The following is a 24,379-nucleotide window of genomic DNA, read 5'->3' as shown; positions in this document are numbered from 1 at the left end:
GTGCTCCCGTGGGGGTCCCCCGTGTGCGCGGCCCCGGTTTGGGGTGTCCCACGTTCGGGGTTCCCCGTGTTTGGGTGCCCCGTTTTCGGGTGCCGCCTCTCCGGGGCGTCCCCATTTTCGGGGTTTCCCGTTTTTGCGGTGCTCGCACTCTCTGGGTGCTCTGTGTGGGGGTGCCGGGTTTTGGGGTGCCCCCACCCCAGGTCGAGACCCCCGCCGTTGCGGTGACGTCACAGGGATCACCCGCCACTGGCCAATGGGGTCCGCGCCACGGGGCCCGTGGGGCTGGGGGTCTCCCGCCGCTCTATGGTGCCAGGCGAGGCAGCGCGGCCGGTGAGCGGCCGCTCTAGCCCTCACCGCAACTCTATGGCGGGGCGGGTCGCCGCCTCCGCTCTAGCCGTGGTCCTCCGAGCACTCAATGGTCCCTCCGCGTCGCGGCCGTGCGGTCCTCCCAAGGCACCGCCCAGAGCGGCTCGTCTCTATGGCGGAAGTGGGGGTGAGTTCCGGCGGCGGCAGCAGCGGCGCGGGGGAAGCTCCGCGCGAGGTTCGTGTTGCGCAGGCGGGAAAAGTGGCGGCGGTGCGAGGGGGCGGGGGAGCGGGACCGGGGGCTCGGGGCGGGGGCTTGGGGGGCGGGGGCGCCGGGAGGGGAAGGGCCGGGCTGGGGGGACCGGCGGCGGGGGTCACCGGCGGGGCCGGCAGGGGAGGCGCTGGAGGCGCTGGGGCCGCGGGGGCCGCGGCACGTTTGGGGAAGGAGGAGGGAGGGGCCGGGGTGTCTGAGTGCCCCCTGCGGGCGGGCTGGTGCCGCTCGAGACGCAGCGTCCGGGGGGCGGGAGGGGGCAGGGGTTTGGGTGGGGGCGTCAGGGGTTTGGTTCGTGGGGGCAGGTTGAGGGGCACAGGGGGTTTGGGGCACAAGGGGTTGAGGGGCACAGGGGGTTGAGGGGCACAGGGGTTGAGGGGCACAGGGGGTTGAGGGGCACAGGGGTTGAGGGGCACAGGGGGTTGAGGGGCACAGGGGGTTGAGGGGCACAGGGGGTTGAGGGGCACAGGGGTTGAGGGGCACAGGGGGTTGAGGGGCACAGGGGTTTGGGGCACAGGGGTTTGGGACCGGCCTGGCCGTGCTGACAGACCCTCCCCGGTGCAGGGCCAGGTGCCACCTTCCCCGGAGCTGCTCCCCTGCACTCCCCCCGCAGCTGCTGTGTTGGGTCCGGGACATGTGGGGCCGGGGGGGGCACTGAACTGCTTGCTGCGCTCGGCCTCCCGCCCCTCCCAAAGCCCCGGTGCCTCCCCCTGCCACCATGGCTGACACGCTGGAGTTCAACGAGATCTACCAGGAGGTGAAGGGCTCCATGGTGAGTGGGGACGGTCCCCAGAGACACCCAGCAGGTGGCACGTGGCAACGAGTCCCGCTCTGCTAGCCACAACGCTGCAGGACACTTCCCCCCACAGCCGGCGGCCCTCCTGCCCCCTTGGCTGGGCAGAAGGGGGGTCTCGCCGTGGTGCTGAGCATTTCCGGGTCACCTTTTGCCCTCTGGATTTTGGGAGATTGTCCCCAAAGCCACATGGACTCTGCTATCTCAGCCCCCCACCCCAGTTTGGGCGCTGAGAAGTGGTGAGGATGGAGGCTGGCGGGCAGTCGGGGGAGTTGCCCCGTTTCTCCTGGGGGGTTCTGCAGCCGCCCATTGCAGCGGCGGTTCCCATGCCGGGTGTCACTGGGCCATGTCCCCTCATGGCCCTTCTCCCGCAGAACGACGGGCGGCTGCGGCTGAGCCGCCAAGGTGTCATCTTCAAGAACAGCAAGACGGGGAAGGTGGACAACATCCAGGCCTCGGAGCTGGCCGAGGGCGTGTGGCGGCGCGTGGCGCTGGGCCACGGCCTCAAGCTGCTCACCAAGAACGGCCATGTCTACAAGTACGATGGATTCCGGGAGTCGGTGAGTCCCCCAGCCCACCTTGTCCCTGCTGGTGACTCTGCTGTCACTGCCCCGTGCTTGGACTGTGTCCAGCTGCGCTCACTGTGACTGTCACAGCTCTGACCGCGGTTTTTCTTGCCGCTTCCCATGTGCCGGGGGCTGTGTCCCAGTTACGGGCTCTGGGCAGTGGTTTCTAACGGCCGTTCCCTCCTCTCACCCCGCCCAGGAGTTCGATAAGCTCTCGGATTTCTTCAAGGCGCATTATCGCCTGGAGCTGGCGGAGAAGGACCTGTGTGTGAAGGGCTGGAACTGGGGCACGGTGCGGTTCGGCGGTGAGTTGTGGTGACACCGTCACTGGGGACAAGGAATCCCGGTGCTGGGGGCTGCTCTGGCCGCTGGGACAGTTTCCCACCAGCGTGGCTGTTCACAGCACCAGCCCCATTTCCTGTGGTGTCCTTGGGGACATCAGCCACCCAGGAGAGCAGGATATACCTGTGGACCCCAGATTCGGGGTGGGTTTTTTAGACAGGGAATCTCAGCATAAAACAGAGGTTGCTGTGGGAGCCGTGAGCGTCTGGCAGAGCTGCCGGCTCCCGAGGAGCAGGTGGACGCTGCTCCCTGCTCTGAGGCCTGGGGAACAGACGGTTCCCTCCTGCTTGTTTCTGCTCAGAGTTGGTCTCTGGGGCGTGGCCAGCAGGAGGAATCCTGGAGATGTGGGAGGGGGCCCAGGAGTGCAGGAAGAGCAGAGGTGTTGCTGGGCTTCGGGAGAGCAGTGGGGCTGGGGGAACATCGTGGCTCTGCACCACAGGGTGGATGTGTCCCCTCCGCGTAGCGCGGTGGCTCTGGTCCTGCTGTGACCGGCCGTGTCCCCTCCTGCAGGACAGCTCCTCTCCTTTGACATCGGGGAGCAGCCGGTGTTCGAGATCCCCCTCAGCAACGTCTCGCAGTGCACGACGGGCAAGAACGAGGTGACGCTGGAGTTCCACCAGAACGACGACGCTGAGGTCTCGCTCATGGAGGTCCGGTTCTACGTGCCACCCACCCAGGAGGACGGCGTGGACCCTGTGGAGGTGAGCGGGGCTGTGGGAGCGGCAGGTTGGGCAGGGGGGCGGCCGGGAGCCCCCGCCCGCTGTGACTCCCATCCCTCGCAGGCCTTCGCCCAGAACGTCCTCTCCAAAGCAGACGTGATCCAGGCCACCGGAGACGCCATCTGCATCTTCCGGGAGCTGCAGTGCTTGACGCCACGCGGGCGCTACGACATCCGCATCTACCCCACCTTCCTGCACCTGCACGGCAAGACCTTCGACTACAAGATCCCCTACACCACCGTGCTGCGCCTCTTCCTGCTCCCGCACAAGGACCAGCGGCAGATGTTCTTTGTGGTGAGTGGGACACGGGGCTGCCTCCCCCAGGGAAGAGTCACATGTGATGGGTTCGGGGTGTCTCAGGTCCTCACATGCTCTTCTATTTTCAGATTAGCCTAGACCCCCCGATAAAGCAGGGCCAGACCCGCTACCACTTCCTGATCCTGCTCTTCTCCAAGGACGAGGACATCTCGCTGACCCTCAACATGAACGAGTGAGTTGCTCTCCTGCCAGGCTGCTTCCCTGACCTGCTCCCTGCGGCGCTCAGGGGGCTGTGGGAGCCACGCGGGAGGTGACAGCCCCCCCGGTTCTTGTTCTCACTGCTGCCTGCTCTCTGGCTGCGCAGGGAGGAGGTGGAGAAGCGCTTCGAGGGGCGGCTCACCAAGAACATGTCGGGCTCCCTCTATGAGATGGTCAGCCGGGTGATGAAGGCTCTGGTGAACCGCAAGATCACGGTGCCTGGCAACTTCCAGGGGTAAGGAGGCTGCGGTGGGCAGCAGAGTGGGGGGTCCCTGCTGCAGGAAGGGATGCAGGGATGGGAGAGGCAAAGTTGGGTCCCCTGGGGCAGGAGGAGCTGCCTGGTTTGGCAGCTGGGGCTGTGGGGCCGGCGTTGGCCCCCGCAGTGTCCGACGCTGCGTGTTCTCACAGGCACTCGGGAGCACAGTGCATCACCTGTTCCTACAAGGCCAGCTCGGGGCTGCTGTACCCGCTGGAGCGCGGCTTCATCTACGTGCACAAGCCGCCCGTGCACATCCGCTTCGACGAGATCTCCTTCGTCAACTTCGCCCGCGGCACCACCACCACCCGCTCCTTCGACTTTGAGATCGAGACCAAGCAGGGCACGCAGTACACCTTCAGCAGCATTGAGAGGTGGGCGCGGGGCCCTGCGCTGCGGGGGGGCTCCGCGATGGCTGCCCAGCCCTGACTGTCCCCCTGTCCCCAGGGAGGAGTACGGGAAGCTCTTTGACTTCGTCAACGCCAAGAAGCTGAACATCAAGAACCGTGGCCTCAAGGAGGTACCTGCTGCGCGGGGGCTTCCCCCTGGAACCGCGGCTCTGCCGGCTGGGGGAGAGGGCTGGGGGCTGTCTGCTCTCCAGAATTTTGCCGCTTTTCCCTTTTTTTTCACCTCTCTTTTCTCTCCTTGCCCTTGTAGAGAAAAAAGGTCCGTGCGATATCCCTTCCTCTTTCTCCTCTTCCTCCTCCTGGTGCAGGTTTCCTCTGCATGGCTGTGGTGGCCCCTGACTAACCCCAGTAACCTCGGCATGGTGTGCGAGAGGGGCCTCCCCTAACTGGGTTAACTGCTCTGTCCCGCTCTCTGGAGCCCTGATGGGGACAAGGAGGGGACGTGGTGGCCATGCCACCTGCACGGCCAGGGTGGCAGAGTCAGGGGGTGCGCAGACGGGGGCGCAAGGAACGGCTCTCATGCTGGCTCTCCCGCAGGGCATGAAGCAGAGCTATGACGAGTACGCTGACTCGGACGAGGACCAGCACGACGCCTACCTGGAGAGGATGAAGGAGGAGGGCAAGATCCGGGAGGAGAACGCCAACGACAGCAGTGACGGCTCTGGGGAGGAGACGGGTGAGGGCTGCTACTGGGGGGCTGTTTTGGGCTGGTTTTTGGTTTTCCTGTCCCCCCTCACCTGTCTGTGAGCTGACCCCACGCTCTCTCCTGCCAGACGAGTCCTTCAACCCCGGAGAAGAGGATGATGACGTGGCTGAAGAGTGAGTGGGGTTGGGCTGGGTCTGTCTGGGGGGCTTTTGGGAGGTGCAGTTAGGGGTGTCACATGGGGCTGGGTGAGCTAGAGAACGCCCCAGGCACAGCCAGGATTGCTTTGTAAGCCCTGGACTCAGGAATCTGGAGAAGCGAGTGCAGTTCTGGGCTGAATCTATCATAATGACATTATGCAGCTCAAGTGCTGAGATGGGCACTTGGGACCAGATGGCTCCGGGATGGGGCCATGGCTGCGGGGCTGGAGTGGGGAGCAGCTGGAAGGGGGGGACACAGCTCTGTGAATTCCCCGGCCGGGAGCGGGCTGGGGGAGCCGCGGTGCCCGCACCAGCGCAAAGGGCCGTGGTCTGTGCGGGTGCAGCCGCGTTGGGCCCGGCAGCGGGAGCTGGGTCTTGGTGCGGCTGAGGCGTGTGGTGCTGTGAGCGCCTAAAAATTACAGGAAGTCAGCAAAGGATGAGCTGTGTTCGTGGAAGGCAAATCCCCCGAGAGCTGTTAAGCACAAACACAGCATCTCCGGCTCAGGAAGTCTCGGGGCTGGGGGCTGGGAGGGTTCGGGGCAGGTTGTGCTGCTGCTCAGCACTGCTGCGTCTCCCCCACCTCCTGCTTTGTTTGAGGTGGGGGTCTTGAGCTGTTGCTGGAGCTCAGTGCCTCTGCGCAGGTTTGACAGCAACGCCTCAGCCAGCTCCTCCAGTGGTGATGGGGACAGCGACCAGGACGAGAAGAAGCCAGCCAAGAAGGCCAAGCTCGTCAAAGACCGCAAGCCCCGCAAGAAGCAGCCGGAGGTGAGAGGCTGCTGGGGCTCCGGTGGCAGTGACACCGGGGAGGTGCAGGTCACAGCCCTGCGGCTCCTGCCACGTCCCCTCAGGTGCCACCGCCTTGCTGTGCGCTGCCTGACCGGGGCGGGTGTCCTGACCCCGCTGCCCCCAGAGGCCGAGTCGCGGTGGGGTCTGTCCGAAGGGCGCCTTGTCCCTGTGCAGAGCCAGCCCCTTTGGATGCTGGGGGACTTGTCCCCAGCAACCTGCCCGTTCAGCTCCTGGTGTGGCTGGAATGGGTGGGGGACACGCTCAGCCCCAGCTCTGGGGTCTGCAGCCAGCGCTGCCTCTTGGCTCCCGCCCTGTTCTCTCCGCTCCAGAGCAAGAAGGGGAAGGACCCTAACGCGCCCAAGCGGCCCATGTCCGCGTACATGCTGTGGCTCAACGCCAGCCGCGAGAGGATCAAGTCAGACCACCCTGGCATCAGCATCACCGACCTGTCCAAGAAGGCGGGGGAGCTCTGGAAAGCCATGTCCAAGGAGAAGAAGGAGGTGACGGAGGGGGCAGCGGGGTCCCTGCGCTGCGGGGGCAGCAGAGCCTGGTCTGGGGGTGCCGGACTGGGCTGCGGGGTGGGGGGGGAGCAGGAAGGTCCCGCTCACCCTGCTCTGGCTGCAGGAGTGGGACCGCAAGGCGGAGGACGCCCGGCGGGACTACGAGAAGGCCATGAAGGAGTACAGCGCGGGCAGCAGGGCCGAGAGCTCCCGGTGAGTGCGCTGGGCAGCGGGGCAGGGGCTGGCCGAAAATCGGGGGTTCCCCAGCCGCGGCGGTGCCTGGGCCCCTGCAGCATGCGGGTGAAGGGTGTCCTGGCTCTGCAGGGCCAGGCCCAGGGTGACGTGTCTCCTTTCCCTTCCATCCAACGCATGCAGGGAGAGGTTGAAAAAGAAGAAGAAGAAGCAGGAGAAGCAGCTGAAGGGGAAGGCGGAGAGGAAAGGGGCTGCCAAGTCCTCGTCCTCCAGCAAGTCGCCCGCCAAGAGCACCAACGAGAGCTTCAAGAGCAAGGAGTTCGTGTCCAGCGACGAGAGCTCCTCCGCAGAGAGCAAGAAGGAGGTGGGGCCTGGCGGGCAGGCGGTCCCGGCCCATCCCGGGGGGCTCTGCCGCGCGCCCTCCCCGAGCTGTCCCTGTGGGGCGGTCTGCTGGTACCTCTGGGGGTGGGTGGCTGGTCTGCGTCCTGCAGGTCACCACTACCCCCGCGTGCCTGCTGTGGGGTGTGGGGGCATGGGGGCTGCCGCCCTGACCTCGTTCCCTCCTGCAGGACTCGGAGGAGGAGGGGGCGGCCAGCGCGCCCCCCAGCTCGGAGGAGTCGGCGTCTGGCTCGGATTAGCCTGTCCCCGTCCCAGGCTGGTTCCGGCTGGGGAAGGACCAGACGGTCCCCGCGGGACCCCAGCGTTCGGGGTGGGGTGGGGGCCGCGGTGCCTGTGGGGTGAGAGGCGGGGGGGCCTCGCTCCCGCCTCAGCCCTCTTTCGCATCAATTTATTTTTTTTAAATACTCGGGTTTCTTTCCTTTTTTCCTTCCTTGTTTGTTATTCTCTTTATTTTTGTATTTTGCATCCGTTCACGTGGCAACTCGAATTGAATAAAACCTCCCCCGCGAGGGTGTGAGTGGGTGTGGGGCCGGCTCCCCCCTCCCTGCCTGCCTGCCCCAGCAGTGGCTGCACCCCCCGTCCATTACCGGCTCCCCCTCCCGCCGAGGCGCCGCCGGCTCCTAATGGCGGCCCCGGGTCGATGCTGATGCAATCGGGGTTTTCTCGCGTCCCGGGGGGAGCGGGCGGCGGGAGGGGCCGGGTCCGGTCAGCGGCGCTTCCCGGCCGGGTGCGGGACCGGCCCCGGGGGACCGGGCGAGGCCGCGGTGCCGCCCGGTTACCGGCACTACAGGGGCCTGGGGGGTCCCGGGGGCCGCAGCGGGGTGTGGGGTCCTGGGCTCTGCCGTGGGGCGGGCAGGACCCCTTGCACCGGCGGGTCCCCCCGTCCTGGCGGCGGTGCACCGCCAGCACCCCTGCAGACGCGGGCAGTGGTGGGAACCTCTCTAGCGCCCTCTCGATGGTAAACATAACGGTGGCAGGGGCGGGGCACGGCGCCTCTCTAGCCCCTCCTCTCCGTGGTCCGCTCGGCCACGCGGCGCCGGGACCGCCGCTCTCTCTGTTTGGTGTAGGGTGGGGCAGAGTGGGCGTGGCCAGCGGTGGGGCGGGCGCGCGCTCATGAATATGCAGCGGCGGCGGCAGCGGGTGAGTGGGGGTCGCTGCGCCGGGCCGGGCCTGCGGGGAACCGGGATCTCCCCGGGCGCCTTGTGTCTGCCGGGGCCGAAGACGGCGGTCTCGCGGCTCCGGCCTCGGAGGGTGCACTGGGCCCGTACCTCCCTCTTTCCCCAAAAGCGAGTGGGGGGCTCCGTTGCCACGGTGACGGGCCTGGGCCCGCTGGCTGCGGCCTACCCAGCTACTCGAGTGGGGGCTTCGTTGCCGCGGCAACGGGAGCAGGCCCCGCCGGAGGAGGACGTGGGACGGGGGGGGGCCGGGATAGACCCGCGTCCCGGGGCCTCGTCATCGTCCCGGGGCTGCCAAGGGGTTGGGAAACGGGCCCGATGGCTTCCAGATGTGGGCTGGGGCGGCCGTGACGCCGGTTTCCCGTGGGAGGAGGAGGGGGCTCCAGGGGTGGGTGGACCCCGGCGGGGCAGGAGGGAGCGAGGCGGGGAGGGGAGGAGAGGGCAGGGCCGGGAGGAGGCACCGAGCGGGTTTTTCCTGTCCCCGCAGCCCCGGTGAGTCACGGGAGCGGCGGCAGCGTGAGACCTGCGGGAACGGAATCCCCTCCCCGCCCGCCCTGCGCCCCCACCCGTGTCCCCGGTCCCCCCCGCCATGCGGCTGCCGTGGGGAAGGTGAGCGGGGCAGTCTGGAGTCTGTGCGGGGGGGTCCGGCCCCTCTGCGACTGCCGGGGCTGCACCTCCGGGCGGTCCCGGGGGCTGGCACGGGCGAACGGGGACTGCGGTGGGTACTGGGGCAAACTGGGCGCCGGCCTGGGGTTTGTGGGTTTGGCTGAGGTTGGTGGGGCTGACGTGTGCATGTCGGGGTGTGGGGACAGGCCAGCGCAGGTCTGGGACAGGTAAACGGGGAACCGCGCAGTGTTTGGGGGTTTGCAGCGTGCGGGAGCCCACTCGGGGTGCACGTGGTGACCACGTGTACAGGGGGGTTCAGGCGGGGGGGCTGAAGTGCTGTTTGAGGTGCGTGTGCTGTGCCCGGTTGGCACATGCGAGCCGGGCCGGTGTACAAAGGGTGGTGCTGGCAGTGTGATAGTGGTTTGGCACGCTGGCCGGCTGCTGGCACAGGTGGACACGCGGGTTTGGCGCAGCACTGGGGGTTGGTCTCATGGTGCAGCGTGGCTGCCTGCCGCCTCGTCCCACCAGGGCCGGGGCGAAGGAGCGCTCCTCAAAACGCTTCTCCCTTCTTCCTCTCTCCCCAGGGGCTGACCGTGCGCTGCGTCCGCTGAGCTCCGGATTCGCCATGGCCTCCCAGCCGCAGCCCCTGGCCCCCAGCTTGCCCTGCGCCTCCCCCACAGGGGCCGGGGGGGCTGGGCTGGCAGCCAGCAGCCCCGAGAAAGGTCTGTGCCCCTGGTGGGGCAGGAATCAGGGGTGGGGGTGCTGGTGCGGTCTGTGCTGGGAAAGCCCCCCGGGGACACCAGGCCGGTGCCCAAGGTCTGTCCTGGGCCCAGTGCACCCCACTGGCCTTTCCCACAGGGCCTGGTAGCACTCACCAACGTGCATCTCTCCTTTCCATGCTTGTCCTGCAGGCACCGCTCGCCCCAAGCCGCCGGTGCGGCCCAAGCCCCGGGTGCTGCCCAAGCCAGCCGTGCCCGCCAAGCCCTCCCTGCCGCAGCCCCCGCCAGGCCCGCGGCACCCCCGCCCGGAGCTGCCATCGGCCGAGAAGCTGAACCGCCTGGCGGGGCCACAGCCCTACAGTGCAGGCGGCGTGGGGGGGCCCGTCCGACGCCCCTCCTTCACCATCAAGTCACCCGAGACCTCCAATGGAAAGGGGCTCCCGTCCCCTCCGGCTGCAGCTGCTGAGGACTCGGGTTCGATCCCCGGCGAGGAGATGCCCCCCGCCCTGCTGACCCCTCCTCGCAAAAGCCCATCTCCTTTCAAGGTGACGCCAGTGCCGGTGGCGACCAAACCAGAGCGATTCCCTGGCACCACGGTGGAGGAGATCCTGGCCAAGATGGACAGCAGGGAGGGCCCGGGCAGCCCAGACCGAGCCCGGCTCTCGCCCTTTTGCCCTGATCCCTCCCCTCGCTTCGGCTCCAAGACCTTCTCTGCCTTCCGGAGACGCCCCAGCGGGGCGGCGGATGGAGCCCCCCCAGCCGAACCCCACCAGACACCCCAACCCATGGCGGGTGAGCTGGGAAAGGAGCATGACAGACACCGGGTTGCTGAGATGAGGTGAGGGGCCGGGACTGATCCAGGGGGCCAGAGGCTGCGGCGATGGGGGCCGTTGCTTGGAGCCCTCCTGGGCACAGGAGTAACGGCGCTGGGGCCAGGCCACTGGTGTTCCTAGCCGAGCTGGCAGCGCCTGGAGCTGCTGCTGTGGGGAGGCCAGGGCAGCCGCAGGAGCGGTGGTTTGCTCAGACTGCAGGAACGGGCTGTCCCGGCTGAGAAGCCGCTCCACCGGCAGCCCTGGGGCTGGGAAACGAGCCAGCGGCTGTCCTGCTGCCCGGCCGGGCGCCCTGGGGCCGGGAACAACAGGGAGGGGGTCGCTCCCCTGGGAAATGCTCCCTTTTTCCCACTCTGGCTGTTCGTTCCTGCCGGCCGTGCCGAGGCGGGGGGAACCCGGGACCCGCGGGCTCCTGGCCGCGGCACATCCTGGGTGAGCGCCAGCACTTGGCTGCGCTTCGGGAGCCGGGCACCTCGGGGACAGCGGGACGGGGCTATTTTAAACCCGAGTGTGAGAAACTTGTTCTCCGAAGGACTGAAAGCTTTCCGGAAGACAGATTGCGGCTGATTTGCCGCCCTCCCCTCCCCTCCGCAGCCAAAGCCTCACAGGTGGTTTGGTGCCGGTTTGGGTATGGCACATGGTGGCTGAGGGGGCCTCTTGTGGTTCCCCCAACCCCATCCTGCAGGCAGAGCGGGCGGTTTGGGGCCAGGAGATGCCTGGGCGGGTGGTGGGAGAGCAGAGGCACATCAGGGGAATTCATCTTATGTCCCCATTTCGCTCCAGCAGCGGCTCCCCGCCTGCCAGCCCGAGCTGTGCCGGGGACCCTCATGGATGCCGGAGGCCGCCATCCCCTGCTGACGTGAGTTCTCGCCTCGCCCACCCGCGCCGCGGCGGCTCCGCTCCTGGGCTCTCTCCTTCGGGGCTCTCCTGTCTCCTCCGGGGCTCCCTCTCTGCGGGGTGCGTGTCTCTCCTTTCTCCTTGGGGTGCCGGGCGCAGGGCCAGGTTTTCGGGGGGGGTGAGTGCCCCCGCTGCCGAGGCGTGTGCAGGGAGCAGCCGTGAGTCACCGCTGGTGACCCGGCAGGTATGCGGCAGGGCAGGCCCTTCCGGGCTCCCCGCCAGCCCCTGCCCGCTCCTGGTGCTTGGGGCGGCGACCGGGATGCTGGGCTGTGGTGACACCAGGGCTGTGGCCCTGGCAGCAGCACCGGGTCACCCTGGCGAGGGGACAGACCCCGAGGGCACTGGCAGGGGGTGCCCAGCCCCGTGGTGGGTGGGAGTCTGGGCCGGGGGTGTTTGTACTCCCTCCTGCTGTGGTTCTGCCTCCCCACCTGGCTCCGTGCTGCCGCAGGGTGGGCCTTCGGGGGGCGGCGGGGGCGGCAGCAGGGACCCAGGTCACACGGGAGCAGCCCTGCGCTGCAGGGACACGGGGGCACCTCCTGCTTGGGCCTGGGGAGGGGGTGCTGGCAGGAGGGGCCCTCACTGGAGATCGGGGCTGCGATTTGGGAGGGCTGCGATTTGGGGGTGGGTGACTCCTGGGCAGTTCCTCTTGAGTGACGTGACCCTCCGGCTCTTTCCACAGCTCTCCTCTCTGCAGCCGAGTGCCCTCGGAGCCCCCGGCTCCCCAAGACGCCCTGCCAGCCCAGCCCCGGGGGCCCCTTTCCAGCCCACCCAGCCCCCTATCTCGGCTCCCGGCTCTCCTCATGCTCCCGCTGAGCTCCCAGCCCCTGGCTCCCCCACACCAGCCCCCAGCTCCCCCAGATCCCCTGCTCAGCCTCCAGCTGAGGTCCCGGCCACCCCCAGCCAGGCCCCGGGTGCCCCCTGCTCCACAGCCGAACCCCAGCCTGGTGCCTCCCACTCCCCCGGCTCCCCCCACACTCCTGGAGAGGGATCCCCCGATACTGGCAGCCCCCCCACCACTCCTGAGCTGCCCCCTAGAGTCACCTGCCCCCCTGGCTCTCCCGAATCAGCTGCTGAGTGCTGGGCCCCCCCCAGCCCAGTCCCTGAACCCCCTGTTAAAGTCTCCTGCCCCCCAGGCTCTCCGGAGGGACCTGATGACTCCTCAGCATCCCCCCAGTCCCCTAAGGGTCCTGATTCCAGCCGCCCTCCCGCTTCCAGGGACTCAGGGCTCCGACGATGCTCAGAGGGGCTGTTGCAGCCCCTGCCAGTGGGGCAGGGCCTGGGGGAGCTGGGGGGCTCGCTGAGCACCCTGCACCATCCTGGGGACCCCCCGCCAGAGCTGTCCCTGGGTGGCTGGAGCCTGTCCCAGTCCTTCGAGTGGACATTCCCCGGGCAGGGGGCACAGCGGCTAGTGTCACCCCCCTGCTCCCCCATCCGGGAGACCCCTGACTTGGGGCTGTGCATAGAGGGTGAGTTGGATGGGGGGGACCCAGCCCCCCGCCCCTCGTGCTCCCGGGGGAACAGCGGGTCCGAGGGGCCTGGCCGCGCCATGGCCAGCAGCCGGGCAGCGGAGGGGGCTCCGTGCCCGGGGGGCCCCGTGGCCCAGCGAGAGGCTGAGGGCTCAGCGGAGGAGGAGGAAGGGGAGGCAGAGCAGGATGCCACTGTGCCATGCTCCCCGGTCTGCGTGACGGAACCTGGCCGGGACCCCGCCGAGCCCGAGACCTCTGCCCAGCCCGGCTGCCCCATCATGGCTGCTCCAGTGGATCCAGCCCTGACAGATCCAGCCCCGACAGATCCACCCACCACAGCCGAGCTGGCCTGGGCACCAGTGGGTGACCGCCCCGGGAGCCTGCATGGCCCCGGCGGGCCAGGCCGGGCCGAAGAACCCTCGAAGGGTGCTGACCCCCATGCCGACCCAGGCTGGCTGACGGAGCTGTTGGCATCGCCCAGGGCCCACAGGACGGGGCTCGGCTCTCCAGATGCCGAGGGGCTGGAGGTAAGGGGGTGCGGAGGGCTGGGCAGCTCCACAGCAGCAGGGGTTGGTGCTGGGCCGCGGTGCGGGCCGTGGTGCGGGTGTCGGTGTGGCACTGTGCTCCTTGGCACACGCTGTGTGTGTGTAAAGAGATGGGACGGGTTGCAGGGAGGTGAGTGAATCTTGCTGGGCTGGGGGAGGTGAGCGGATTGTGCCATGCCTGCAGGGAGAGCCGGGGAGCGGCCACGTGTGGGCCCGCTGCGGAGCCGTGACCGGCAGATTGGGGACAGCAGCCACTCTCTGGTGCTGCCCACCAACCTGAAGCTGTAGGATGTGCTGGGGGGGGCTTGGCAGGCGCATGAGCCAGGAGTATGACCCCCTTTAATCCCCTCTTCCCCCAGGACCAGCTCAGCTGGTCACCGAAGGACCTGTGCAGTGACTTTGGTGCTGGCAGCCCTCACCACGGCACCTTCGACTGGAGCTGTGAGGCTGTGGCCAGGGAGAGAGACTGGCCTCGTGAGACTGAACGGGACCAGGACCCTGAGACCAAACCAGACTGGGACAGTGCCCACAGCGCTGGGGACAGGGACCGGCAGGACAGGCCCTTTGGCTCCACCAGCAGGGACTGGGGCAGCGCTTACCAAGGGACGGAGCTGACGGGGGAAACGAGCCTGGGCTGCAGCGACTGGCCCGAGTCCCGCGGCACAGAGGAAAGCTGCCGGCAGGACCAGGACTTCGGTGCCGGCAAACCCCAGTGGGGCAGCGGGGAGGAGAGCAGCCCTGGGAGAGCTGACTGGAGCAGTGGCTGCAGCCTGGGACACGGGCAGCAGCGGGACAGGGAGCCTGGCTCCCGGCAGCACAGCTGGGCTGGTGTGTATGGCTCTGGGGACCCGGAGAGGCGGGACGGGGACATCACGTCTGCCTGGGCTGGTGAATACGGCACTGGCGATGTGGAGATGAAGGACAGGGATCTCACCCTGGGCTGGACCAGGAAATACAGCAGCAGGGGTCCTGAAACCAAGGATGAGGATTTGACACTGGGCTGGGCTGGCAGATCCAGCACTGGGGACACCGGGACCCCAGAGAAGGAGTTCAGCCCCAGCCGAGTGGCTTGGGACAGCGAGTACAGTGCCCAGGACATGGAGAGCCAGGACAGAGAGTTCAGTCCCAGCCGACCAGCGTGGACTGGTGACACCAGCACCAAGGACATGGAGAGCCAGGACAGAGAGTTCAGCCCCAGCCGACCAGCGTGGACTGGTGACACCAGCACCAGGGACATGGAGAGCCAGGACAGAGAGTTCAGCCCCAGCCGACCAGCGTGGACTGGTGACACCAGCACCAGGGACATGGAGAGCCAGGACAGAGAGTTCAGCCCCAGCCGACCAGCGTGGACTGGTGACACCAGCACCAGGGACATGGAGAGCCAGGACAGAGAGTTCAGCCCCAGCCGACCAGCGTGGAATGATGAGTACCGCACCAGGGACGTGGAGATGCAGGACGAAGAGTTCAGTTCCAGCAGAGCGGCCTGGGCCAGCGAGGGCGGCAGCAGAGAGGTGGAGAGCAGGGACAGTGGGTGCAGACCCGCCTGGGATGGCGGATACAGCACTGGGGATGTGGGGAGCCAGGACAGAGAGTTCAGCCCCAGCCAAGCAGCCTGGGTCAGCGAGCGTGGCTCTGCGAACACCGCAAAGGAAGGAGAGTTTAGTCACGAGCGGCTGAGCTGGGCTGGTGAGCGCAGCCTCGGCCAAACCGAGCTGGTCAATGCCTTTGGCGTTGGGAAGGACGATGCAACTGGCTGCCGTGGCCCCGAAGCACCAGAGCCCGGCTGGGGCTGCACCGGTCGGCAGGAGTGCGGTGTCACCGGCAGCAGGGACTGGGCTGGAGAGCTTGGAGGGGCTGAGCGCCACAACCAGTTTGGTGTCATTGGCACAGAGCGGGTGCCAGAGCCCTGCAGTGCTGGAGCACCATCGGATGGCTCCGTGTCCTGGGCTGGGGGACTGGGGGAGCCCCTGGGAGCCTGGCACAGGGCTCTCGACTTCGGCAGCTCCAGTTCTGGTGGTGCCGGTGCAGTGGGACTGGGCCAGCCGGCCTGGGGCACGGGGCTGGACAGCCTGGCTGTGCCAAATACATCGCCTGCACCAAACGCCTTGCCTGCGCCAAGTGCCCTGCCCACACCGGGCGGCACGCGGCTGGAGGACCCGGGCTGGAGCGGGGGGCGCGACACCGAGGCCACGCACCAGGAGTGGGCCAGCGCGTTCGGCGCCCGCTGTGCCGCACGGAGCCGGGACTTCAGTGCCGGGGAGCAGAGCCTGGCAGGGGACACCAGCTCCGTGGACGGGTAAGGAGGGCGGTGGCGGTGGCATTGCGGCCCCAGCAGGGAACTGTCCGCCTTGGGTGTCTGCAGCGGGGACTTGCAACGCTGTGGCCTTGTGTCCTGCCAGGCCTCAGTCGCTGCTGGGGCTCCCCCTTCCCAGCCCCACATCTTCTGCAGCCCCCGGCCCCGCAGCTGGAACTGTTCGAGGGATGGGGTTTCAGCTTGTCCTGGCAGGACCAGCCCTGGTCCAGGACGGGATGATGCTGCCGGGGCTTCTCGTGCCAGTCTCCCTCTGAGGTGGGGAGCCATGTACACAGTTTGGGGGTGCTGCTCTTCCTTTGGCCCCTCAGAAGTGGCAGAATTGCTCCTGTGCCCTTACTGTTTCCCCAGGATGTGGGAACCCTGATTTCAGTCCAATTTACAGAGCTGGGGATTGCCAAAATCAGGGCAGGGGAAGGGCTGTACTGGCTGGAGCTGGAGAAACTCTGACTCTCGTCTTGTCTCCCCGAACAGGACCCTCCATCTCTCGGCCCCCAGCCCGCTGGTGGGTGACACTCTGGCTGTCCCCTGCATTGAGGAGTGTCCCCGCAGCGAGCCACCCAGCCCCACCAGGGAGAAACAGGACATCCCCACACCAGCTGATCCTCTGCACAGCCCCTCAGCCTCGCTGGGAGCTGGCGGGGGAAGCCTGCCCGACAGCGAGAGCGAGGGTTCCCCTGCAGAGCACCCGGATGGGGGCAGCCCCCCGAGCGGGCAGGAGGAGCAGCCCTGCCCCGCGGGACCCCCGGACTGCGCCGGGCAGGACTTCTCTTTCCTGGAGGTGAGCAGGGAGGGGGCGGCGTCCAGCCCCCCGTGCGCCCCCGGGGCAGCCGGCTGCTGGAGACTCCTCTGGGGATGGGGGTGTCATGCTGGCCCTCCCTGGAGGGGCAGCCTGTGGATTCGGGGACCCCAGTGCTGCTGTGGGGTCTGTGGGCGCGCTGGCTGGGGGTGTTCCGGGGCTCCCAGTGCTGGCTGTGACCCGTCCTGGGGCTGCCGGTGCTGTCCGTGACGGTCCCTGTCCTGCAGGACACGGCGGTGCTGGACAGCAGCGTGTACCGCAGCAAGGCCAGCCTGGGCCGCAAGCGCCCGCACCGCGCACCCGCCCTGCGCCCCGCCGCCGCCGCCGAGGGGGACAGCTGGATCTTCCGCGACTCCACTGGTAAGAGCCGGGGCTGACAGCAGCGCAGGGGCTGCGGGGGGGTGTCTGTCCTCGGCAGGGGGTCTGACGGTGACACTGTCCCCGTGTCCTCCTGCAGAGCCCCGTCCAGCCCGGCCGGACGCGTCCTCCGACGAGGAGGCAGTGGAAGAGCCCCGGAGCCGGCGGGTGCGCGCGTCCCCGCTGGGCAGGGGGGTGAAGGTGCCGCTGTTTCCCAGCCTCAGCGCCTCTGCGCTCAAGGTGGGACCCGCGGTGCTGGGGGGCACCTCCCGGCCAGGCGAGGGGGCGGTTTGAGCAGGAGAGTGGAAACTGAGGAGGGTTGGAGGGCGCTGGCTGAGGCAGGGGAGGGGACATGGCCCGTGTGGCATTCTGACCGTGCTCCCTGTGCCCAGGCCAAGCTGAGGGGTCGCAATCGCTCGGCTGAGGAGGGGGCTGTGCCGGGGGACGGCAAGGCCACCCCCCCCAGGGACCCCCATGTCCAGCGCTCCAAGTCCTGCAAGATCCCTGGCCTGAGTGGGAAGCCCCTGGCGCTGCCTCCCAAGCCAGACAAGTCCTCAGGGTGAGTGGGGGGCACGGGACCCCCGGAGGACCTTGGGGAGGGGCTGGGGGCTTGCCACTGTCCTGTGCCCTGTGGAACGAGCACTGAGAGACGAGGGGTTCTGGGGTGCTTCAAAGCTGCAGAGGGACACTGAGGGGTGTGGGGGTCTCTGGGCTGGTCCCCCTGGTGTTCACAGGTGCTGGGCTGGGCCCTCCCTGGCCGGAGCTGGGCGTGGCGGGAGGCTTTCCTGGGCCCGGCTTTCCCAGGCCCGGTTGCCTGGAGAGCAGGGCTGCTCCACCCTAAACAGTCCTTGGGACTGAGCCCTTAAAGCTCCAGCGGCAGCTGCCTGTCCCTGCCCTCCCTGCCTCCCCCCGCCCCAGCAGCCGGGACCCCTTGGCCGTGCCCCAGGGTTCCGCTGGGTCGGGGGGCTTTGGGGGCTGACACGGTGCCAACCCCTCCCAGGTCCGACGCCTCCCCACCCCACTGGCTGCAGGCGCTGAAGCTGAAGAAGAAGAAACCGTGAGCGGGGTGAGTGGGGCTGGACCTGGGGGGACGTGGGGCTGGACCTGGGGGGACGTGGGGCTGGACCTGGGGGGACGTGGGGCTGGACCTCGCCCCCTCTGCTCTGTCTCTTCCAGGCTCGCTCTCCTGCCTGCGCGTCTCCAGGGCCACCTGCCGCTGTCACCAGGACCAGGCCTGTCCCCTGCCCGAGGCGGGACACACACACACACACACACCTATGCACTTTGTATGATGCTCGCAGGGCCCCCGTCCCCCCACACTTCCCCCCTTCCTCAGCCTGTGGCCCCCCCAGCGCTCCCCTGCCCCTCAGTCCCCGTGTCCCCAGGGGCTGGGGGTGGGCAGTGACCCCCGCGCTCCTTCCCCCCATCTTGTATCACATTCAAAGAGCAACAGGTGAGGATTTTGGTGCCACTTTGACAGGACAATAAAACTCGTTGGTTGGTCTGTGGTGGCCCTGGCTCTCTTCTCTCAGCCCGCTGGCTGTGCGCTGGGTGGGGTGTCCCCATGGGGTGGGGACAGCCACCAGGCGGAGCTCTCTGCCGGGAGCCCTGCCTGCCGGGCCGGCGTCACCCGGAGGAGCAGGGGCGGGTCCCAGCTGTCCCCAGACCACAGGGCGCTGAGCCCCACTCTCCTCCCAAAGCAGGGGGGGTGCCCTGGGCCCCCCAGCGATGACTGTAGCTGCAACACAACTGCAGGCTGGGCCATGGGGGGGACACCCGTGTCCCCACAGCTGGGCTGGGAGGGACTCGGGGAGACATGGCCGAGGAGGAGGACGTGGGTGACTCCAGCCACCCCAGAAAGCCACCAAATCCCAGCCCGTGGCACAGCCAAACGCTGCCCGTCCCATCCCGGTGGTGTGGGTAAGGTGTTGGTTATCAGCCCCCCGTGGGTAACGCCCCTTCCCACCGCCTGCGGGGCCTTCACCAGCCTGGAGCCGGGGGCCACAGCAGGACCCCGGGGGACAGTGGGGACTGTGCGGGAGCCGAGCTGTCCCTGCTGTGGGGACACGGGTGACTGGGCAGGGCCGGGGACTGTTTGGCGTCACCGCGCGGGGCTGGCGGGGGTTACCTGCGCTGCCCACGGCAGACAGAAATAACCCCAGGCGTTATTAATAGCGATGGAACAGCTCCTGTGCAGCCGCTCCCGGCGACGCCGAGGGGCTCATTAGCATTCCCTTTATTTCGCTGTTCTGTTCATTTCTTAGCTAACATGGTTAAGTCACGTCTTAGGCTGGGTCTGTGTGGGGGTCTGTCCCTTCTTTAAACAACTTTGCATTGTAGCCGAAATCAGCAGCCCTCACGTTTGTGTCAGTTCTAAGCAGGTCTTTATGATATTCTCGAGGCCGGGCTGGCCTCGGCCCCGCAGCCTGGGCTCCGTGCGCCGTCCCAGGGGCTGTCCCGGGTCATTGCAATGTCCATTGTCTCTAGCCAGGTTTACCATCCCAGGCCACGGCTCCGGGTCCCTTTGGGTGGCAGGTTTGGTGGCCACGGTGCCCCCCCAGCTCCGCTGCCCCCGGCTCACAGCCCAGCCCCTCTCCCTTCGTTTGTTCTAATCTTGGAGACCCTGTCGAGCTCCCCCCGTTTCAGCCACCGAATGGCCCACCACCCCCTTCCTCACGGCACTTTGCCGGTTGAAGGGACCTGCTGCGCCCATGGGGGGTTCGCTGGGGGGTTTTGCTCTCGTGGCGGCCGCGTCCCCCATCTCCATCCTGCGGGTTCCGGCCATGCCGTTTGGCCACCCGTTCCTCCCGCGTTTACCTGTTCCGGCAGCCAAAGGCGCCTCCGCTCCGCCTCCCCCCGCGCTTCCCCCTCGCGGGGACTCGGGGCTTTTCAGGCGTTTTGCAAAGTCCCTCTTGGCTCCTCCGGTGCTGTAACGGTGAGAGCTCGGTCCTGCCGGGCCGGCCCGTCCGTGCCCCGCTGGGCTGTGGAGCTGCCCGCTTCCTGCTGCCTCCCAGTGTTACTTTTGGGGTGGGAGTGATTTTCGTCCTCTCCCGGCTCAGCCGGAGCCGTTGCAGCATCCAGTTGCTCCGTGGACGGCGCAGCCTGCGCAGGGCGCAGCGGGGGCTCCGGCCGCTCCCTCAGCAGCCCGTGCCTTGAGATGGTCTTTTCGTGAGCTGGGGGAGCCCTGGAGCGCCCGCTCCCCAGACTTTCGGTCAATGCATAAAGGTCTCCCCAGCTTGGCACACTCGAAACGGCCCCAGCAGTCCAGGACCCTCCGGTGCCACGGCTGTTCGTGAAATGCAGAACCCTGGAAGCAAATTGTGAAAGGCCAAGTGGGACATCCCAACAGCGAACGCAGAGTCCCACATGTAGAACGCCAAATGCGGCACCCCCGCCAACACCCTGCGGCAGATCGTCCCACGCAGCCCGCCAAACGCAAAAAGCTCAAAGTGTGACACCCCGATGCGAATGCCGGATGCAGCACCCCAAGGTGAGACCCCCAACCGCCGGGGCTGCTCCCCGAGCCGCGGCACCGAGCCGGTGCTGGGGGTGAGCGCGGTCCCCGGGGCAGTGCCCTGCGCGGGGGGTTATCTCGCGGGCTGACGCTTTGACACTTGGGTGAGAGCTCGGCAAACCCCCCAGGAAGGAGCCAGATGGAGGGTGAGGGGGAGCTGTGAAATTTCCCACGGGGCCCTCCCGTCCACCCTCCCGCCCCGTCCAGGAGGAGGGCGGAGGAGGACGGGGAGGAGGAGGAAGGGGAGGTAACCGGTGGGATTCGCGGGGCTGGGCTCAGAGGGCCGGAGGAGCTCGGTGAGCCCGGGATGAGCTGAGCTGAGCCCAGCGCCATGGAGGAGGTGACAGACGCCTATGCCTATGGGGACAATGAGACGGAGTGCGAGTACGCGGAGTGGGGCCCGTCGCTGGCGCTGCTGCCCGCCCTCTACCTGCTGGTGTTCCTGCTGGGCACGGCGGGCAACGGGCTGGTCCTCTGGACCGTCTTCAAGGGCGGCCGGGACCGCCGGCGCTCGGCCGACACCTTCATCGCCAACCTGGCCGCTGCCGACCTCACCTTCGTGGCCACCCTGCCGCTGTGGGCCGCCTACGCCTGGCTGGGCTACCACTGGCCCTTCGGCACGGCCGCCTGCAAGGTCAGCAGCTACCTGGTCTTTGTCAACATGTATGCCAGCGTCTTCTGCCTGACGGGGCTGAGCTTCGACCGCTACCTGGCTATCGTGCGGCCGCTGGCCACGGCCAAGCTGCGCTCACGGGTCAGCGGGCTAGTGGCCACGGTGGCCCTGTGGGTGCTGGCGGCTCTGCTGGCGCTACCGGCCCTGGTGCTGCGGCGGGCGGCCGCGCTGGGGGGGGACACCAAGATCACCTGCTACATGGACTACGGGGGCCTGGCGGCGCCGGGGACCGAGGTCGCCTGGGAGGTGGGGCTGGGGCTCTCGTCCACCGCCCTGGGCTTCGTGGCCCCGTTCGCCGTCATGCTGACCTGCTACTTCTTCATCGCCCGCACCGTGGCCACCCACTTCCGCCGGGAGCGGCCCGAGGGGCCCCGCAAGCGCAAGCGGCTCCTGACCATCATCACGGTGCTGGTGGCCGCCTTCGGGGGCTGCTGGCTGCCCTTCCACCTGGTCAAGACCCTCTATGTCCTGATGGACCTGGATGTGCTGCCCTGGTCCTGCGGCCTGCACGCCTTCCTCAACAACCTGCACCCCTACTGCACGGCCATCGCCTATGTCAACAGCTGCCTCAACCCCTTCCTCTACGCCTTCTTCGACCCGCGGTTCCGCCACGCCTGCGCCACGCTCCTGTGCTGCCGCGCGCCCGGCGCGCCCACCGAGCGCTCGGCCAGCTACTCCTCGGGGCACAGCCACCCCCCCGTCGGCAAGGGGGCGCCGCTCCCGGGGGGCAAGCTGGACCCCGCCACGCAGGAGACGCTGTTCCGCGCCTGAGCCCCGCCCCGGGCCCCCCCGAGCTGGTCTCCTTGGGGGACCCGCCGCCTCCTCCGCACCCCAGAGCCTGGCTTGCTTTGGGACCCCCTGCTCACGGGGAGGGGAAACTGAGGCTGGGGCAGACCCCAGGGGGCTCGGGCAGGGGCGGCTTCCCTGGCATCCACAGGGCTTTGTATTTTGTGACAAATAAAGGAATTTTGGTTAAAAAAGGAGTGTGCAGCTCTGTGTGAGGAGACGGGAAGGGTTGTGGGCACATGGAGTGGGTGGGATGGCTGGCTTCAGGGGGGTGTGAGCAGGGGTGGGGGTGTGCATGAAGGGGTGTCCCTGTGTCCCCTCCTGGGCACCCCCCAGCCCTGCGGCCTCTGTCCCCGCACAGACCTGGGAAACAGGAGCTCCCCCCCAGCGCATCCAACGTTGAGACGCCTGGACGTGGATGTTTAACACCACAAAGCCCCCGCCGGGTGTCCCGCCTGCCCCAGCCCCCGCAGCCCTGATTGCATCAGGCAGCCGCCTGTCCCACCAAATCCCATTTTCGGGCTTTTCTCCTCCTTATCTGGGGCCAGAGCCGCCCTGGGTGACCCCCCCGCAGCGTGACAGCCCAGCGCCGGTGCTGCTGAGCACCCAGACCGGGGGCCGGGCACCGTGCGGGTTGGGACGGGCGGGTTTTGGGTGCCGCAGGACAGCGGCCCACGCTGACCCGGGATTTTGATGAGCCACCAAACGGCTCCTCTGCCGCTTTCCTCCCGGCCCCGCGGCTTCCTGACACTCCGCTCTAAATAAATCTTGCCCCTATTAGTTATTTACATCCTTCATTTACTGGTGATGAACTATCCTGTCTCCTCGGCCTTTGTTCCCGCTTGGAAAGGATGCGGGACCATTACTGGGTTCCTTGGGCGCTTCCCGTCGGGGGGGCCGCCTCACCCTCCCGGTTGCCACCGCCGGCTTTTGGGAGCCAGCCCGGCCAGAGCCGTCCCCCCCCCGTGTGGTCCTTTGTCTTCACCACGTCAGTTGAGGGGGTGGCCGGGGGCTGTGGTTTGGATGACCCCCCCGGCAAAGGGGCTCTTGTCACTCCAGCTGGGGTTTTGGGGGCTCCCCGTAGTGCTGGTTTGATGTAGGAGCCGGGGCTCAGGGGGTGGAACGGCTGCACGTGGGGCCGTGGCCCAAAGGGCAATCTGAGGGACAAACGTTTATATCCAAGGTACCTTCCAGGCTCAGCTGCCCTGGAGAGACCCCCTGACACCGCTCATCTGTCGGTCCGTCTGTCAGTCCGCCCGTCCATCCATCAGTGCACGCCTCCCTCTACCCATCTAGCCATCCATCTCTCCATCATTTATCCCATTTATCCCCCCCTCCACCCCAAATACCCCGGCGTTAAAGGGGGTGGCGGGGACCCCGTTTTCGGGGGGAGCTGTGGAGGGCAGTTTCCTGCCGGTGGGTGTCCGGGCGCGGAAATGGCTGCAGGGCTCCCTGCCAGCGCGGACGAACCGCCGGCTTTCTGTCCGCCTCTTGGAGATTTCCCTTTCCCTTCCAGGAGGGAAATGTTTGGCTGCCGAGTCTCTGGGGGACACGCAGGGACGCCAGGGCCGGGGGGCGGCGGGGGCAGCGGGGCCCGGACCACCCGTCGGAAGGAGATAAGGAAGGTGTTGCCTTCCTGCGGCAGCGCAGATGAGGAGCGAAGATAGAGGGGGGACAGCTGGGGACGGGGACGGGGGGATGGGGACCCTGCGAGACCGGGAGCATCCTCGGAAAAGCCTGGGAGGGCCGGGGAGCTGCGGAGCTCGGGGACCCTTGATCCCGAAAAAGTGACGTGCAGCCCACTGTGGATCTGAGCTCTGCTGGGGTCCGCGGAGCCCAGCCAGATGTCCCCAGATCCTGTGCCACGGGGACGAGGCGCTGGAAAAAGGGGGTTGTTCTGTGCAGGGACCTTTGGGTGCAGCTACAAGTGTCCCTGGGCTCTGACGGGGAGACACAGCTGGTGGGGACAGGGACGGGGAGGGGACGGGGACGGGGAGGGGATGGGGATGGGGATGGGGATGGGGATGGGGACGGGCATGGGTATGGGTATGGGGACAGGAGCCAGCTCTCCCAGCCCCAAGCTGCTTTTTCAAGTTGCCAAATGGCCAAGCAGGAGGTTCAACGCCCCCATCCCGCCCCGGGGGTGCCGAAATGATTTGGTGTTGTGCTAAGCCAGGTGATGTCCCCAGGTGTCCCCTTTGAAGTGACATCCTGGTTTACACCCAGCTCTGCGCTGCCTTCACACATCCCACCCCAAAGCAAACGGGGGAACCCGCACCCCCGAACTGTGCTGGGGAGACAGAGGGGGGACCCGCACCCCTCAACTGTGCTGGGGGGACAGAGGGGGCACCCGCACCCCCGCGCTGTGCTGGGGGCGTCCGGCTCAGATTTGTGCCAGGATAACGTGGTGGTGCTGAAGCCGCGGTGTCGAAGCTGCACAGAGGAGCTTTGGAGAGACCTGGTGGCTCAGAAATAGCTGAGAACGTAACCATGGGGTGAGAGAGAAGGTGCCTGGGGGGCATTTTGGGGCTCCCTGTCCCAATGTGTCCCCCACCACACCAAGCCCTGGTCCCTGACAACCCTTGGGGCTGATTCTCCCTCTTCAGAAGAAGAAAAGGCTCCAGGTGGGAGGACGATGGGAGGGACGAGTGGGTGGACATTGGGACGGTGAAGTGACACAGCCCAGCTGCCACCCGACCCCCTGGCTCCGGAGAGTCGGGACAGTCCCCATGTCCCCCTGCCCCATGGCCGGGGCCAGGAGGGGTCCCGGGGAGCGAGGTGACACGGAGGTGACCCGGCTGCCGGCAG

The 24,379-nt window shown here is 67.7% G+C and overlaps 3 protein-coding genes across 13 annotated transcripts; all 3 read left to right on the top strand.

Annotated features, from left to right (window-relative positions):
* The first annotated feature begins 168 nt into the window (after positions 1 to 168).
* Positions 169 to 7,446, top strand: SSRP1 (structure specific recognition protein 1). Of its 3 annotated transcripts, none has more exons than XM_065065741.1 (17): positions 169 to 541; positions 1,139 to 1,346; positions 1,742 to 1,927; positions 2,133 to 2,238; positions 2,786 to 2,976; positions 3,058 to 3,288; positions 3,381 to 3,484; positions 3,617 to 3,745; positions 3,919 to 4,140; positions 4,214 to 4,286; positions 4,711 to 4,849; positions 4,947 to 4,992; positions 5,658 to 5,781; positions 6,132 to 6,302; positions 6,427 to 6,515; positions 6,678 to 6,858; positions 7,064 to 7,446. In XM_065065741.1, exons 2-17 carry the CDS (start codon positions 1,293 to 1,295, stop codon positions 7,130 to 7,132), a joined length of 2,115 nt encoding a protein of 704 aa, XP_064921813.1. In that variant the 5' UTR covers positions 169 to 541; positions 1,139 to 1,292; the 3' UTR covers positions 7,133 to 7,446. The 3 variants fall into 3 exon arrangements, with proteins under 3 accessions (XP_064921813.1, XP_064921815.1, XP_064921814.1); XM_065065743.1 differs by having other exon boundaries at positions 464 to 493; XM_065065742.1 differs by having other exon boundaries at positions 490 to 574.
* A 435-nt stretch (positions 7,447 to 7,881) lies between these two features.
* TNKS1BP1 (tankyrase 1 binding protein 1) lies at positions 7,882 to 18,102 on the top strand. Of its 9 annotated transcripts, none has more exons than XM_065065734.1 (13): positions 7,882 to 8,033; positions 8,556 to 8,677; positions 9,259 to 9,396; positions 9,586 to 10,231; positions 11,007 to 11,082; positions 11,800 to 13,113; positions 13,491 to 15,427; positions 15,917 to 16,223; positions 16,469 to 16,601; positions 16,699 to 16,838; positions 16,991 to 17,157; positions 17,599 to 17,664; positions 17,775 to 18,102. In XM_065065734.1, exons 3-12 carry the CDS (start codon positions 9,300 to 9,302, stop codon positions 17,657 to 17,659), a joined length of 4,878 nt encoding a protein of 1,625 aa, XP_064921806.1. In that variant the 5' UTR covers positions 7,882 to 8,033; positions 8,556 to 8,677; positions 9,259 to 9,299; the 3' UTR covers positions 17,660 to 17,664; positions 17,775 to 18,102. The 9 variants fall into 9 exon arrangements, with proteins under 9 accessions (XP_064921806.1, XP_064921810.1, XP_064921809.1 ...); XM_065065738.1 differs by having other exon boundaries at positions 8,556 to 8,786; XM_065065737.1 differs by lacking the exon at positions 7,882 to 8,033 and adding an exon at positions 8,039 to 8,144.
* A 145-nt stretch (positions 18,103 to 18,247) lies between these two features.
* On the top strand, positions 18,248 to 21,765 carry APLNR (apelin receptor). The gene has a single exon (XM_065065745.1). The coding sequence runs from the start codon at positions 20,444 to 20,446 to the stop codon at positions 21,554 to 21,556; it is 1,113 nt and encodes a 370-aa protein (XP_064921817.1). The 5' UTR covers positions 18,248 to 20,443; the 3' UTR covers positions 21,557 to 21,765.
* The last annotated feature ends 2,614 nt before the right edge of the window (positions 21,766 to 24,379 follow it).

The sequence above is a fragment of the Columba livia genome, chromosome 5, assembly GCF_036013475.1.
Source record: "Columba livia isolate bColLiv1 breed racing homer chromosome 5, bColLiv1.pat.W.v2, whole genome shotgun sequence".
NCBI lineage: Eukaryota > Metazoa > Chordata > Aves > Columbiformes > Columbidae > Columba > Columba livia.
Note: the sequence above shows the minus strand (reverse complement) of the source record. Positions and strands in the feature narration are given on the sequence as shown.

Bases quoted from the DNA above. Each gene is read 5' to 3' on its own strand.
- SSRP1 (XM_065065741.1), top strand. From the start codon at position 1,293: ATGGCTGACACGCTGGAGTTCAACGAGATCTACCAGGAGGTGAAGGGC. The intron at 4,287-4,710 runs GTACCTGCTGCG...GCTCTCCCGCAG, and splicing joins AGAACCGTGGCCTCAAGGAG to GGCATGAAGCAGAGCTATGA. The intron at 6,516-6,677 runs GTGAGTGCGCTG...CAACGCATGCAG, and splicing joins AGCAGGGCCGAGAGCTCCCG to GGAGAGGTTGAAAAAGAAGA.
- APLNR (XM_065065745.1), top strand. From the start codon at position 20,444: ATGGAGGAGGTGACAGACGCCTATGCCTATGGGGACAATGAGACGGAG.
- TNKS1BP1 (XM_065065732.1), top strand. From the start codon at position 8,398: ATGTGGGCTGGGGCGGCCGTGACGCCGGTTTCCCGTGGGAGGAGGAGG. The intron at 10,232-11,006 runs GTGAGGGGCCGG...ATTTCGCTCCAG, and splicing joins CACCGGGTTGCTGAGATGAG to CAGCGGCTCCCCGCCTGCCA. The intron at 16,839-16,990 runs GTGGGACCCGCG...CCCTGTGCCCAG, and splicing joins TCAGCGCCTCTGCGCTCAAG to GCCAAGCTGAGGGGTCGCAA.